Raw genomic sequence first — 15,792 nt, forward strand, 5'->3', positions numbered from 1 at the left:
TTGACTATAATTAGAGTGGGGCGGGGGGTGTGGTGTTATATTGACTATAATTAAAGTGGGGCGGGAGGTGTGTTGTTATATTGACTATAATTACAGTGGGGTGGGAGGTGTGTTGTTATGTTGACAAAATAACAGTGGGGCAGGAGGTGTGTTTTGTGTATTGACTATAATTACAGTGGGGTGGAAGGTGTGTTGTTATATTGACTATAATTACAGTGGGGCGGGATGTGTTGTTATATTGACTATAATTACAATGGGGCGGGAGGTGTGTTGTTATATGGAATATAATTACAGTGGGGCGGGAGGAGTGTTGTTATATTGACTATAATTACAGTGGGGCGGGAGGTGTGTTGTTATATTGACTATAATTACAGTGGGGCGGGAGGTGTGTTGTTATATTGACTATAATTACAGTGGGGCGGGAGGTGTGTTGTTATATTGACTATAATTAGAGTGGGGTGGGGTGTGTGTTGTTATATTGACTATAATTAGAGTGGGGTGGGAGGTGTGTTGTTATATTGACTATAATTAGAGTGGGGCGGGAGGTGTGTTGTTATATTGACTATAATTAGAGTGGGGTGGGAGGTGTGTTGTTATATTGACTATGATTAGAGTGGGGAGGGGGGTGTGTTGTTATATTGACTATAATTACAGAGGGGCGGGAGGTGTGTTGTTAAATTGACTATAATTAGAGTGGGGCGGGGGGTGTGGTGTTATATTGACTATAATTAAAGTGGGGCGGGAGGTGTGTTGTTATATTGACTATAATTACAGTGGGGTGGGGTGTGTGTTGTTATATTGACTATAATTAGAGTGGAGTGGGAGGTGTGTTGTTATATTGACTATAATTAGAGTGGGGCGGGAGGTGTGTTGTTATATTGACTATGATTAGAGTGGGGCGGGTGTTGTTATATTGACTATAATTACAGTGGAGTGGGAGGTGTGTTGTTAAATTGACTATAATTACAGTGGGGCGGTGGGTGTGGTGTTATATTGACTATAATTAAAGTGGGGCGGGAGGTGTGTTGTTATATTGACTATAATTAAAGTAGGGCGGGAGGTGTGTTGTTAAATTGACTATAATTAGAGTGGGGCGGGGGGTGTGGTGTTATATTGACTATAATTAAAGTGGGGCGAGAGGTGTGTTGTTATATTGACTATGATTAGAGTGGGGTGGGAGGTGTGTTGTTATATTGACTATAATTACAGTGGGGCGGGAGGTGTGTTGTTATATTGACTATAATTAGAGTGGGGTGGGAGGTGTGTTGTTATATTGACTATAATTAGAGTAGGGCGGGAGGTGTGTTGTTATATTGACTATGATTAGAGTGGGGCGGGAGGTGTGTTGTTATATTGACTATAATTAGAGTGGGGTGGGGTGTGTGTTGTTATATTGACTATAATTAGAGTGGGGTGGGAGGTGTGTTGTTATATTGACTATAATTAGAGTGGGGCGGGAGGTGTGTTGTTATATTGACTATAATTACAGTGGGGCAGGAGGTGTGTTGTTATATTGACTATAATTAGAGTGGGGTGGGAGGTGTGTTGTTATATTGACTATAATTAGAGTGGGGCGGGAGGTGTGTTGTTATATTGACTATAATTAGAGTGGGACGGGAGGTGTGTTGTTATATTGACTATAATTACAGTGGGGCGGGAGGAGTGTTGTTATATTGACTATAATTACAGTGGGGCGGGAGGTGTGTTGTTATATTGACGATAACTACAGTGTGGCAGGAGGTGTGTTGTTATATTGACTATAATTACAGTGGGGCGGGAGGTGTGTTGTTATATTGACTACAATTACAGTGGGGCGGGAGGTGTGTTAATATATTGACTATAATTACAGTGGGGTGGGAGGTGTGTTGTTATGTTGACAAAATAACAGTGGGGCAGGAGGTGTGTTTTGTGTATTGACTATAATTACAGTGGGGTGGAAGGTGTGTTGTTATATTGACTATAATTACAGTGGGGCGGGATGTGTTGTTATATTGACTATAATTACAATGGGGCGGGAGGTGTGTTGTTATATTGAATATAATTACAGTGGGGCGGGAGGAGTGTTGTTATATTGACTATAATTACAGTGGGGCGGGAGGTGTGTTGTTATATTGACTATAATTACAGTGGGGCGGGAGGTGTGTTGTTATATTGACTATAATTACAGTGGGGCGGGAGGTGTGTTGTTATATTGACTATAATTAGAGTGGGGTGGGGTGTGTGTTGTTATATTGACTATAATTAGAGTGGGGTGGGAGGTGTGTTGTTATATTGACTATAATTAGAGTGGGGCGGGAGGTGTGTTGTTATATTGACTATAATTAGAGTGGGGTGGGAGGTGTGTTGTTATATTGACTATGATTAGAGTGGGGAGGGGGGTGTGTTGTTATATTGACTATAATTACAGAGGGGCGGGAGGTGTGTTGTTAAATTGACTATAATTAGAGTGGGGCGGGGGGTGTGGTGTTATATTGACTATAATTAAAGTGGGGCGGGAGGTGTGTTGTTATATTGACTATAATTACAGTGGGGTGGGGTGTGTGTTGTTATATTGACTATAATTAGAGTGGAGTGGGAGGTGTGTTGTTATATTGACTATAATTAGAGTGGGGCGGGAGGTGTGTTGTTATATTGACTATGATTAGAGTGGGGCGGGTGTTGTTATATTGACTATAATTACAGTGGAGTGGGAGGTGTGTTGTTAAATTGACTATAATTACAGTGGGGCGGTGGGTGTGGTGTTATATTGACTATAATTAAAGTGGGGCGGGAGGTGTGTTGTTATATTGACTATAATTAAAGTAGGGCGGGAGGTGTGTTGTTAAATTGACTATAATTAGAGTGGGGCGGGGGGTGTGGTGTTATATTGACTATAATTAAAGTGGGGCGAGAGGTGTGTTGTTATATTGACTATGATTAGAGTGGGGTGGGAGGTGTGTTGTTATATTGACTATAATTACAGTGGGGCGGGAGGTGTGTTGTTATATTGACTATAATTAGAGTGGGGTGGGAGGTGTGTTGTTATATTGACTATAATTAGAGTAGGGCGGGAGGTGTGTTGTTATATTGACTATGATTAGAGTGGGGCGGGAGGTGTGTTGTTATATTGACTATAATTAGAGTGGGGTGGGGTGTGTGTTGTTATATTGACTATAATTAGAGTGGGGTGGGAGGTGTGTTGTTATATTGACTATAATTAGAGTGGGGCGGGAGGTGTGTTGTTATATTGACTATAATTACAGTGGGGCGGGAGGTGTGTTGTTATATTGACTATAATTAGAGTGGGGTGGGAGGTGTGTTGTTATATTGACTATAATTAGAGTGGGGCGGGAGGTGTGTTGTTATATTGACTATAATTAGAGTGGGACGGGAGGTGTGTTGTTATATTGACTATAATTACAGTGGGGCGGGAGGAGTGTTGTTATATTGACTATAATTACAGTGGGGCGGGAGGTGTGTTGTTATATTGACTATAATTAGAGTGGGGTGGGGTGTGTGTTGTTATATTGACTATAATTAGAGTGGGGCGGGGGGTGTGGTGTTATATTGACTATAATTAAAGTGGGGCGAGAGGTGTGTTGTTATATTGACTATAATTACAGTGGGGCGGGAGGTGTGTTGTTATATTGACTATAATTACAGTGGGGCGGGAGGTGTGTTGTTATATTGACGATAACTACAGTGTGGCAGGAGGTGTGTTGTTATATTGACTATAATTACAGTGGGGCGGGAGGTGTGTTGTTATATTGACTACAATTACAGTGGGGTGGGAGGTGTGTTAATATATTGACTATAATTACAGTGGGGTGGGAGGTGTGTTGTTATGTTGACAAAATAACAGTGGGGCAGGAGGTGTGTTTTGTGTATTGACTATAATTACAGTGGGGTGGAAGGTGTGTTGTTATATTGACTATAATTACAGTGGGGCGGGATGTGTTGTTATATTGACTATAATTACAATGGGGCGGGAGGTGTGTTGTTATATTGAATATAATTACAGTGGGGCGGGAGGAGTGTTGTTATATTGACTATAATTACAGTGGGGCGGGAGGTGTGTTGTTATATTGACTATAATTACAGTGGGGCGGGAGGTGTGTTGTTATATTGACTATAATTACAGTGGGGCGGGAGGTGTGTTGTTATATTGACTATAATTAGAGTGGGGTGGGGTGTGTGTTGTTATATTGACTATAATTAGAGTGGGGTGGGAGGTGTGTTGTTATATTGACTATAATTAGAGTGGGGCGGGAGGTGTGTTGTTATATTGACTATAATTAGAGTGGGGTGGGAGGTGTGTTGTTATATTGACTATGATTAGAGTGGGGAGGGGGGTGTGTTGTTATATTGATTATAATTACAGAGGGGCGGGAGGTGTGTTGTTATATTAACTATGATTAGAGTGGGGTGGGAGGTGTGTTGTTATATTGACTATAATTACAGTGGGGCGGGAGGTGTGTTGTTATATTGACTATAATTAGAGTGGGGTGGGAGGTGTGTTGTTATATTGACTATAATTAGAGTAGGGCGGGAGGTGTGTTGTTATATTGACTATGATTAGAGTGGGGCGGGTGTTGTTATATTGACTATAATTACAGTGGAGTGGGAGGTGTGTTGTTATATTGACTATAATTACAGTGGGGCGGGAGGTGTGTTGTTATATTGACTATAATTACAGTGGGGCGGGTGTTGTTATATTGACTATAATTACAGTGGGGTGGGAGGTGTGTTGTTAAATTGACTATAATTAGAGTGGGGCAGGGGGTGTGGTGTTATATTGACTATAATTAAAGTGGGGCGGGAGGTGTGTTGTTATATTGACTATAATTACAGTGGGGCGGGAGGTGTGTTGTTATATTGACTATAATTACAGTGGGGCGGGAGGTGTGTTGTTATATTGACGATAACTACAGTGTGGCAGGAGGTGTGTTGTTATATTGACTATAATTACAGTGGGGCGGGAGGTGTGTTGTTATATTGACTATAATTACAGTGGGGCGGGTGTTGTTATATTGACTATAATTACAGTGGGGTGGGAGGTGTGTTGTTAAATTGACTATAATTACAGTGGGGCGGGAGGTGTGTTGTTATATTGACTATAATTACAGTGGGGCGGGAGGTGTGTTGTTATATTGACTATAATTAGAGTGGGGTGGGGTGTGTGTTGTTATATTGACTATAATTAGAGTGGGGTGGGAGGTGTGTTGTTATATTGACTATAATTAGAGTGGGGCGGGAGGTGTGTTGTTATATTGACTATAATTACAGTGGGGCGGGAGGTGTGTTGTTATATTGACTATAATTAGAGTGGGGTGGGAGGTGTGTTGTTATATTGACTATAATTAGAGTGGGGCGGGAGGTGTGTTGTTATATTGACTATAATTAGAGTGGGACGGGAGGTGTGTTGTTATATTGACTATAATTACAGTGGGGCGGGAGGAGTGTTGTTATATTGACTATAATTACAGTGGGGCGGGAGGTGTGTTGTTATATTGACTTTAATTAGAGTGGGGTGGGGTGTGTGTTGTTATATTGACTATAATTAGAGTGGGGCAGGGGGTGTGGTGTTATATTGACTATAATTAAAGTGGGGCGGGAGGTGTGTTGTTATATTGACTATAATTACAGTGGGGCGGGAGGTGTGTTGTTATATTGACTATAATTACAGTGGGGCGGGAGGTGTGTTGTTATATTGACGATAACTACAGTGTGGCAGGAGGTGTGTTGTTATATTGACTATAATTACAGTGGGGCGGGAGGTGTGTTGTTATATTGACGATAACTACAGTGTGGCAGGAGGTGTGTTGTTATATTGACTATAATTACAGTGGGGCGGGAGGTGTGTTGTTATATTGACGATAACTACAGTGTGGCAGGAGGTGTGTTGTTATATTGACTATAATTACAGTGGGGCGGGAGGTGTGTTGTTATATTGACTATAATTACAGTGGGGCGGGTGTTGTTATATTGACTATAATTACAGTGGGGTGGGAGGTGTGTTGTTATATTGACTATAATTACAGTGGGGCGGGAGGTGTGTTGTTATATTGACTATAATTACAGTGGGGCGGGTGTTGTTATATTGACTATAATTACAGTGGGGTGGGAGGTGTGTTGTTATATTGACTATAACTACAGTGTGGCAGGAGGTGTGTTGTTATATTGACTATAATTACAGTGGGGCGGGTGTTGTTATATTGACTATAATTACAGTGGGGCGGGTGTTGTTATATTGACTATAATTACAGTGGGGCGGTGGGTGTGTTGTTATATTGACTATAATTACAGTGGGGTGGGAGGTGTGTTGTTAAATTGACTATAATTAGAGTGGGGCGGGGGGTGTGGTGTTATATTGACTATAATTAAAGTGGGGCGGGAGGTGTGTTGCTATATTGACTATAATTACAGTGGGGCGGGAGGTGTGTTGTTATATTGACTATAATTACAGTGGGGCGGGAGGTGTGTTGTTATATTGACTATAATTACAGTGGGGCGGGCGTTGTTATATTGACTATAATTACAGTGGGGCGGTGGGTGTGTTGTTATATTGACTATAATTAGAGTGGGGTGGGAGGTGTGTTGTTAAATTGACTATAATTAGAGTGGGGCGGGGGGTGTGGTGTTATATTGACTATAATTAAAGTGGGGCGGGAGGTGTGTTGTTATATTGACTATAATTACAGTGGGGCGGGAGGTGTGTTGTTATATTGACTATAATTACAGTGGGGCGGGAGGTGTGTTGTTATATTGACTATAATTACAGTGGGGCGGGTGTTGTTATATTGACTATAATTACAGTGGGGTGGGAGGTGTGTTGTTATATTGACTATAATTACAGTGGGGCGGGAGGTGTGTTGTTATATTGACTATAATTAGAGTGGGGCGGGTGTTGTTATATTGACTATAATTACAGTGGGGTGGGAGGTGTGTTGTTATATTGACTATAATTACAGTGGGGCGGGAGGTGTGTTGTTATATTGACTATAATTAGAGTGGGGTGGGAGGTGTGTTGTTATATTGACTATAATTAGAGTGGGGCGGGAGGTGTGTTGTTATATTGACTATAATTACAGTGGGGCGGGTGTTGTTATATTGACTATAATTACAGTGGGGCGGGAGGTGTGTTGTTATATTGACTATAATTAGAGTGGGGCGGGAGGTGTGTTGTTATATTGACTATAATTAGAGTGGGGCGGGAGGTGTGTTGTTATATTGACTATAATTACATTTTGGACGGGAGGAGTGTTGTTATATTGACTATAATTAGAGTGGGGCGGGAGGTGTGTTGTTATATTGACTATCATTACAGTGGGGCGGGAGGAGTGTTGTTATATTGACTATAATTACAGTGGGAAGGGAGGTGTGTTGTTATATTGCGTATAATTACAGTGGGGCGGGGGGTGTTTTTTGAGGGCTCCAGCAGGGTCCTTTTACGCAGCACAACAGCACAGCGCTTTGGCGGCTAATACTAGCTAAACCCCCTCGTTATATTGTTTACACTCGTGTGTAGTGTCATGTATCACACTCATGCCCCGGAACACTAAAGGGCGGAACACAAAACACACCTGAGCCCCATGAACAATTACTCCAGGCTAATTAACATGGGTGGCGGAGCAGCGCAGTGATGTGTGTGTGTGTGTTTGTGTGTTTGTGTGAGCACGGGGAGACAGTGTTAAAATGTGTTTAGGAGGCAACTACATACACCTGGGAGTACAGGCAGTTAAAAAAAAGTCTGAAGTCTGAAAGTTAAAGACACACTTTGTGGAAACACACAGAATGACAGACAATGACTATTGACTGCTTGTATTATTTCTCTACACCTTTTTGTTCCCAGTCCTTATTGCTAGTGAAATGGGGTTAACGGTACTAGTGAGGGTTAAAGTAGTGCAGAGCGGTGAACCCAGCCCTGAGCCCTGAGTAAGTTACAGTGCATGGCTGGTCAGCAGGTATGTGAAGCGGCTCAGTGTCTACTACATGGACTGGGTGCTAATTAGCTAAGTACTGTAACAGGCCCAGTTGAAAGCTATTGAGCTATGTGTGTGTGTGTGTGTGCTCTGTACATAGTGTGAAACTCATGGAGAAACATGCAGTCACACCCAGGCTGCTGCTACAGTCCACACTGCAAAGAGCAGTGTGTGTGTGTGTGTGTGTGTGTGTGTGTGTGTGTGTGTGTGTGTGTGTGTGTGTGTGTGTGTGTGTGTGTGTGTGTGTGTGTGTGTGTGTGTGACTCCACATCTGAATCACTGCCCTTGTTCTGCCTCTAAAGACACTCATCTTCTGGTACCTCACCACTAACCCTTCTGGTACCTCACCACTAACCCTTCTGGTACCTCACCACTAACCCTTCTGGTACCTCACCACTAACCCTTCTGGTACCTCACCACTAACCCTTCTGGTACCTCACCACTAACCCTTCTGGTACCCCACCACTAACCCTTCTGGTACCTCACCACTAACCCTTCTGGTACCCCACCACTAACCTTTCTGGTACCTCACCACTAACCCTTCTGGTACCTCACCACTAACCCTTCTGGTACCTCACCACTAACCCTTCTGGTACCTCACCACTAACCATTCTGGTACCTCACCACTAACCCTTCTGGTACCTCACCACTAACCCTTCTGGTACCTCACCATTAACCCTTCTGGTACCCCACCACTAACCCTTCTGGTACCTCACCATTAACCCTTCTGGTACCTCACCACTAACCCTTCTGGTACCTCACCACTAACCCTTCTGGTACCTCACCACTAACCCTTCTGGTACCTCACCACTAACCCTTCTGGTACCTCACCACTAACCCTTCTGGTACCTCACCACTAACCCTTCTGGTACCTCACCACTAACCCTTCTGGTACCTCACCACTAACCATTCTGGTACCTCACCACTAACCCTTCTGGTACCTCACCACTAACCATTCTGGTACCTCACCACTAACCCTTCTGGTACCTCACCACTAACCCTTCTGGTACCTCACCATTAACCATTCTGGTACCTCACCACTAACCTTTCTGGTACCTCACCACTAACCCTTCATCACAGCACTGTGCAGTTTATACCAAGGTAGCTGTGAGGGGTTGAGCTGCTCTAACATGTGTATATAGACTCTTGTTCAACCCCCTCACTTGTATACAGATATGTTTAGCTGCTCAGGAATAGAGCATCAGCAAATGACTAAAATGTAATGTACACATGTAAACACGATCTAGCATGGGTATAAGCAGTGTAAATGGAAAATGGAAGAGGTAATCACTGAACACACTTGAAGTGTTAGGAGAGAGTAAATCCAGAGGACATGTTTAGGAAAAGCGTTACCACAATCATCACATACTGTAGTAGTACATCTGATGTCCTCCGTAAAAGGAATGCTACCATGACTATTACACAGCAAGTAAACGCAGCGTAAACACCAGTGTAAGTATATAATATTACCTGGCACAGAGGTCCCCAGTGCAACGAACACCACGGCGGTGACAGAGTCCTTGAGGCCCACAGTGCAGCCGAAGTGGGAGGCCAGGTCCCCGATGAAGGCTGTAAGCAGGCCGATCATGCAGATGGACACCACAAAGCAGGCCCAGCCATTCCAGTAGTCTGTTGGGGGCACGAACGCAAACAGAACCTTCCAGAAGACGGTGAGGAAGTGCATGACGTAGTCGAAGCAGGACGGCAGCTTCTCCTCGCCGCATTCTTCATCCTCGTCATCCTCACCTGGCCGAGAGAGAGAGGGGAGAGGGGGATGAGGAGAAAGATCTGGGATCTGAAAGGGTGAGATTATGATGAATTTATGAAAAAGAAAGAATGATATTCCTCAAACATTTACTGAAAACCAGACTTGAATTAACTTCCAATATTTTGTGAAATAAGGGAGCAAAGTGATGTGATTTGTGATGATGGTTTGCCTCTCATAACATCGGAGCTCGTTTGTCAGAGTGTAATCACGGCATGAGGTCTCAGACTGGAGCCAATCCCCTCCAACAGGTACACATAATCTGTGTGTGTGTCCCCACAGTATTCCTGATTATCAACATACTTGTATGTGTGTGAGTTCCTATTGTTGTTTTTATTGGTTTATTCAGATCCCCATTAGCTTTTGCAGAAGCAGCAGCTACTCTTCCTGGGGTCCACAGAAAACACAAAACATAACAAGTAACAAGACACCGATACACTGATAGACAAAGATGTAAAATAAATGTAAAATACAACCACATACAAACAATACAAAAAATAAATAGTTATGGCTGTGTGTGGGTAGTGTGTGTGTTGTCTGTAGTTTGTGTAGTGTACGGGCCTAACTACTGTATATCTACCAAAGCCCTAGGCTTACTGACAGCATGTCAGCCATTCACATCACAGACTGTCCTCTAGACACATTGGCACAGCTGTAGATAAACACAAACACACACTCATACAGAAACACACATCTTTCTAGACATACAATATTCATCTGGCATTTGACCATCGTTATTGCATTGTTAAATGGCCTGAACCACAATCTCAAGAGATCAAATTAGACATTTGGACATGTTCACATAGTGATGCATTGTAAAAGGGCAGACACGTTGCACAACGCCATTCATCTCGGAAATGTCAAGAGCAATTTTTCGTCCCGTTTTTAACAAGGTAAGCGCAAGACACAAAAAAATGCCTAGCACACACACACACACACACACACACACACACACACACACACACACACACACACACACACACACACACACACACACACACACACACACACACACACACAATCCCTGATATAACCCCTTACACTCATCTCCTTATTCTCTTTCTCCCATGATCTCCCTTCATTCCTGTCTGCAGCTGGAGAAGAGAATGTATTTTTTTCCACCCTGACCCCTCTCTACCACCCTGTCTCCATCCCCTTTATCCCACAAACCTGGGGTTAACTTTGAATCTCCCACTAGGACAGTCCCAGTCCCAAACCCATCATAACCAATTTAACAACACACTAAAATATATTGTGTGCAATCAGATCTTTGAGGTGTGGAGGTAGAGGTGGGGGTACAGGTGGAGGTAGAGGTGTGGGTACAAGTGGAGGTAGAGGTGGAGGTGGAGGTAGAGGTGGAGGTGGGAGTGGAGGTGAAGGTGGGCATACAGGTGGAGGTAGAGGTGGGGGTACAGGTGGAGGTAGAGGTGGAGGTACAGGTAGAGGTGGGGGTGGAGGTCGAGGTAGAGGTGGGGGTACAGGTGGAGGTACAGGTGAAGGTAGAGGTGGAGGTGGGGGTACAGGTGGAGGTAGAGGTGGGGGTACAAGTGAAGGTAGAGGTGGAGGTAGAGGTACAGGTGGAGGTAAGGGTACAGGTGGAGGTAGAGGTGAGTGTACAGGTGGAGGTAGAGGTGGAGGTAGATGTGGAGGTGGGGGAGGGGGTACAGGTGGAGGTAGTGGTGGAGTTGGAAGTAGAGGTAGAGGTGGGGGTACAGGTGGAGGTAGATGTGGGGGCGTACAGGTGGGCGTACAGGTGGAGGTAGAGGTGGGCGTACTGGTGGAGGTAGAGGTGGGTAGAGGTGGAGGTAGAGGTGGAGGTGGAGGTGGAGGTAGAGGTGGAGATGGAGGTACAGGTGGAGGTAGAGGTAGACGTGGATGTGGGGGTGGAGGTAGAGGTAGATGTGGACGGAGAGGTGGAGGTAGAGGTGGAGATGGAGGTACAGGTGGAGGTAGAGGTAGACGTGGATGTGGGGGTGGAGGTAGAGGTAGATGTGGACGGAGAGGTGGAGGTAGAGGTGGAGATGGAGGTACAGGTTGAGGTAGAGGTAGACGTGGATGTGGGGCTGGAGGTAGAGGTAGATGTGGAGGGAGAGGTGGGGGTACAGATTTTGGTAGTGGTGAAGTTGGAAGTAGAGGTAGAGGTGGAGGTGAGGGTACAGCTGGAGGTAGAGGTGGAGTTGGAGATAGAGGTGGAGGTAGAGGTGATGGGTACAGGAGGAGGTAGAGGTGGAGGTAGAGGTGGAGATGGAGGTACAGGTGGAGGTGGAGGTAGAGGTGGAGGTAGAGGTGGGGGTACAGGTAGAGGTAGAGGTGGAGGTGGGGGTACAGGTAGAGGTAGAGGTGGAGGTGGGGGTACAGGTGGAGGTACAGGTGGAGGTAGAGGTGGGGGTACAGGTGGAGGTAGTGGTGGGGGTACAGTTAGAGGTAGAGGTGGAGGTGGGGCTACAGGTAGAGGTAGAGGTGGAGGTGGAGGTGGGGGTACAGGTGGAGGTAGAGGTGGAGGTAGAGGTGGAGGTAGAGGTGGGGGTACAGGTGGAGGTAGAGGTGGGGGAACAGGTGGAGGTGGGGCTACAGGTAGAGGTAGAGGTGGAGGTGGGGGTACAGGTAGAGGTAGAGGTGACGGTAGAGGTGGAGGTAGAGGTGGTGGTACAAGTGGAGGTAGAGGTGGTGGTAGAGGTGAAGGTAGATGTGGAGGTGGGGGTACAGGTGGAGGTAGTGGAGGTGGAGATAGAAGTAGTGTTTACTGTACTGTATGCAATTTTGTTTTTGTAGAACTGAAAGACGACCACCACGTTGGTAGAACGTGTCTATTTACAGACTAAAAGGAGGCTGCCATTGTGCAAATGGTAGTTGAAAATAGTGCCATAAAACTGTGGGAAATCCAACATCAGAGTGAGCTTATCAACCACAGTCCGCATCCTTAAGAAACACCATCTCTGGATGAAGCACATCTACAGAGCCCCTTTTGAAAGGAATTTCTTAAGAGTGAAGGATAAACAGTACAAATATGTGCAAGTAAGTTGATACAATACAACAGTAGCTAAGACGGGGAGAAGTATGTCCAACCATAACCTTCTTAACAACACTATCAACAAGGCAGGTCCTACAGGCCCTAGTTTCTACCTTCTTAACAACACTATCAACAAGGCAGGTCCTACAGGCCCTAGTTTCTACCTTAACAGCACTATCAACAAGGCAGGTCCTACAGGCCCTAGTTTCTACCTTCTTAACAGCACTATCAACAAGGCAGGTCCTACAGGCCCTAGTTTCTACCTTCTTAACAACACTATCAACAAGGCAGGTCCTACAGGCCCTAGTTTCTACCTTCTTAACAACACTATCAACAAGGCAGGTCCTACAGACCCTAGTTTCTCCATTCTTAACAACACTATCAACAAGGCAGGTCCTACAGGCCCTAGTTTCTACCTTCTTAACAACACTATCAACAAGGCAGGTCCTACAGACCCTAGTTTCTCCATTCTTAACAACACTACCAACAAGGCAGGTCCTACAGGCCCTAGTTTCTACATTCTTAACAGCACTATCAACAAGGCAGGTCCTACAGGCCCTAGTTTCTACCTTCTTAACAACACTATCAACAAGGAAGGTCCTATAGGCCCTAGTTTCTACCTTAACAGCACTATCAACAAGGCAGGTCCTACAGGCCCTGGTTTTGTCGCACCTTGACTACTGTTCAGTCGTGTGGTCAAGTGCCACAAAAAAGAACTTAGGAAAATTGCAATTGGCTCAGAACAGAGCAGCACGGCTGGCCTTTGGATGAACACAGAGAGTTAATATTAATAATATGCATGTCAATCTCTCCTGGCTCAAAGTGGAGGAGAGATTGACTTCATCACTACTTGTATTTATGAGAGGTATTGACTTGTTGAATGCACCGAGCTGTTTGTCTAAACTACTGGCACACAGCTCGGACACCCATGCATACCCCACAAGACATGCCACAAGAGGTCTCTTCACAGTCCCCAAGTCCAGAACAGACTATGAGAGGCGCATGATACTACATAGAGCCATGGCTACATAGAACTCTATTCCACATCAAGTAACTGATGCAAGCAGTATAATCAGATTCAAAAAACAGATAAAAAACATCTTATGGAACAGCGGGGACTGTGAAGCAATACAAACATAGGCACAGACACAAGCATACACACACATGATAACATACAGTACGCACTATACACACACATCCACATGGATTTAGTACTGTAGATATGTGGTAGTGGTGGAGTAGGGGCCTGAGGGCACACAGCGTGTTGTGAAATCTGTGAATGTATTGTAAAGTTTTAAAAATGGTATAAACTGCATTTTGCTGGACCACAGTAAGAGTAGCTGCTGCCTTGACAGCAGCTAATGGGGATCCATAATAAATACACATACAAATGGAGGAGGCCTGTGGTGACATTTCCCAGCAGAGTCGTGTCAGAGGTGGATGCGTCATGCCAGAAGAAATTTCCCCAGCTGTCTGGCCAGGGAGAATATCACCTCTGATGTTGATGAAAATCTGTGGCCAGACCAAAACAACAGACATGACTGATTTTGTTTTCTCAATGGAGTATTTCATTCTTTACTTATGATTTAGATTTGATAGTTTCTTTATTTCTTCCGTAAAATTGATCTAACATACAGTAGTGTAAATAGGACTCTTTTTCTTCCTTTGCATATGCAAAATATATTTACTGTATGTTTGCATTTTTACTGTTTGAGTGCTTACAGTATGCTGTTTGACATGTATTGAGTCATGTTGAATTATAAAACTTGAATTTTTGCATTTAGTTCCTTTCTTGTTTGAGTAAACACAAACAACATACAGTATAACAACATCTTAGTCTTTACAATGAAATAGGTTCCGATAGCAGTGTTTTGAATATGTCCCATTAGTGAGATCTCGGTTGTCACTAAATTAGGTTAATTTGATGTGTGTGTGTGTCTCATTTGTTTCATTTTGAGCAGGGAGTACACGATTTTGATTACTGTGTTTCATTTTGCAAGATGTTTGGGTAAATTGGCTAACTGTTTTATGTTAAGAGTTTTGAGTTTTGAGTACCTGAGATATAGTTTCAGCAAATTTGTGTTAACAATTGGGTAAAACTGTAAGCATGTTCGAAAAGCACACACACACACACACACACACACACACACACACACACACACACACACGCACCCATTATGGCAGTATAAGTTTAAGTGCCTTTCTCTCACTCTCTCCACCTCTCTGTAGGGCCCTGTACAATCCCTATAAAATCCCTATAAAAATTGAGGAGAAGGTGGACAGAATCACGGAATCCAGACATTAAAACGGAATTCAACAATATTCAAAAATGTATTGAACTGAATAAGAAATCAACTAAATGTTTCATGTGAAACAGATTGTATAGTGCCCTATTGCTGGCAATGTATTTCTCAACCCCGCTCTGTCTTTTTTTCTCTTAATATTTTAGTCTCTTTCAGCCTTCATTTTATCTCCATTCATTATTTTTCTATACACAAGTGTCTCACTCTTTCACTCTCCATCCTTGGACACGGTCTATCTGACTGTCTCGCTGTCCCTCTTCTCTGTTCTAATCCTCCCTATCTGGGTTGCTGTTTTTGTTAGCAGCTGTCCTGTTGCGTCCCAGACTCTGTAAGACTCCCTCACCTAATCATCCAACATCCCCAGTTCACTATGACTCTTATCACGCCAAGCTGGGGACCCTTAGATTCTAAAATGTGCATAACAACTGTGTGTATAGGTTTGTAATAATGTGTGAGTATTCATAATATGCGTTTACCCTCCACTACACCACGGACGCATATTGAGAGAGAGGCTACACCCAGTTCAGGTACATAATACATTTCCATCACAATCTGTGCGTATCCAAAAGGCTTCTCTAGTCTATCCTAATGAGAGGAGAGAGACTGAATGTATCACCATTGATTGGCGAAGCACCATGCGTTAACAGGCTGATAGACTTGTGTTAACAGGGTGATGGGAAACCCTCTCAGTGGAACAACCCCTCTCATTGAGCAGTCCCCAAACAACTCCCAGGCACTCCCAGAGATCCAATA

The 15,792-nt window shown here is 44.1% G+C and overlaps 1 protein-coding gene across 2 annotated transcripts in view; it reads right to left on the reverse strand.

The window, feature by feature from the left end:
* The window catches only part of slc8a1b (solute carrier family 8 member 1b), a 239,491-nt gene that overhangs the window by 19,514 nt on the left and 204,185 nt on the right, over positions 1-15,792 (reverse strand). For both annotated transcript variants that reach the window (XM_036986620.2, XM_036986617.2), the window contains exon 6: positions 9,432-9,707. In XM_036986620.2, coding sequence (XP_036842515.2) covers positions 9,432-9,707 — 276 coding nt within the window. The remainder of the gene's footprint in view (positions 1-9,431; positions 9,708-15,792) is intronic.

The sequence above is a fragment of the Oncorhynchus mykiss genome, chromosome 1, assembly GCF_057628025.1.
Source record: "Oncorhynchus mykiss isolate SJ-2025 chromosome 1, ASM5762802v1, whole genome shotgun sequence".
Taxonomy (NCBI): Eukaryota; Metazoa; Chordata; class Actinopteri; order Salmoniformes; family Salmonidae; genus Oncorhynchus; species Oncorhynchus mykiss.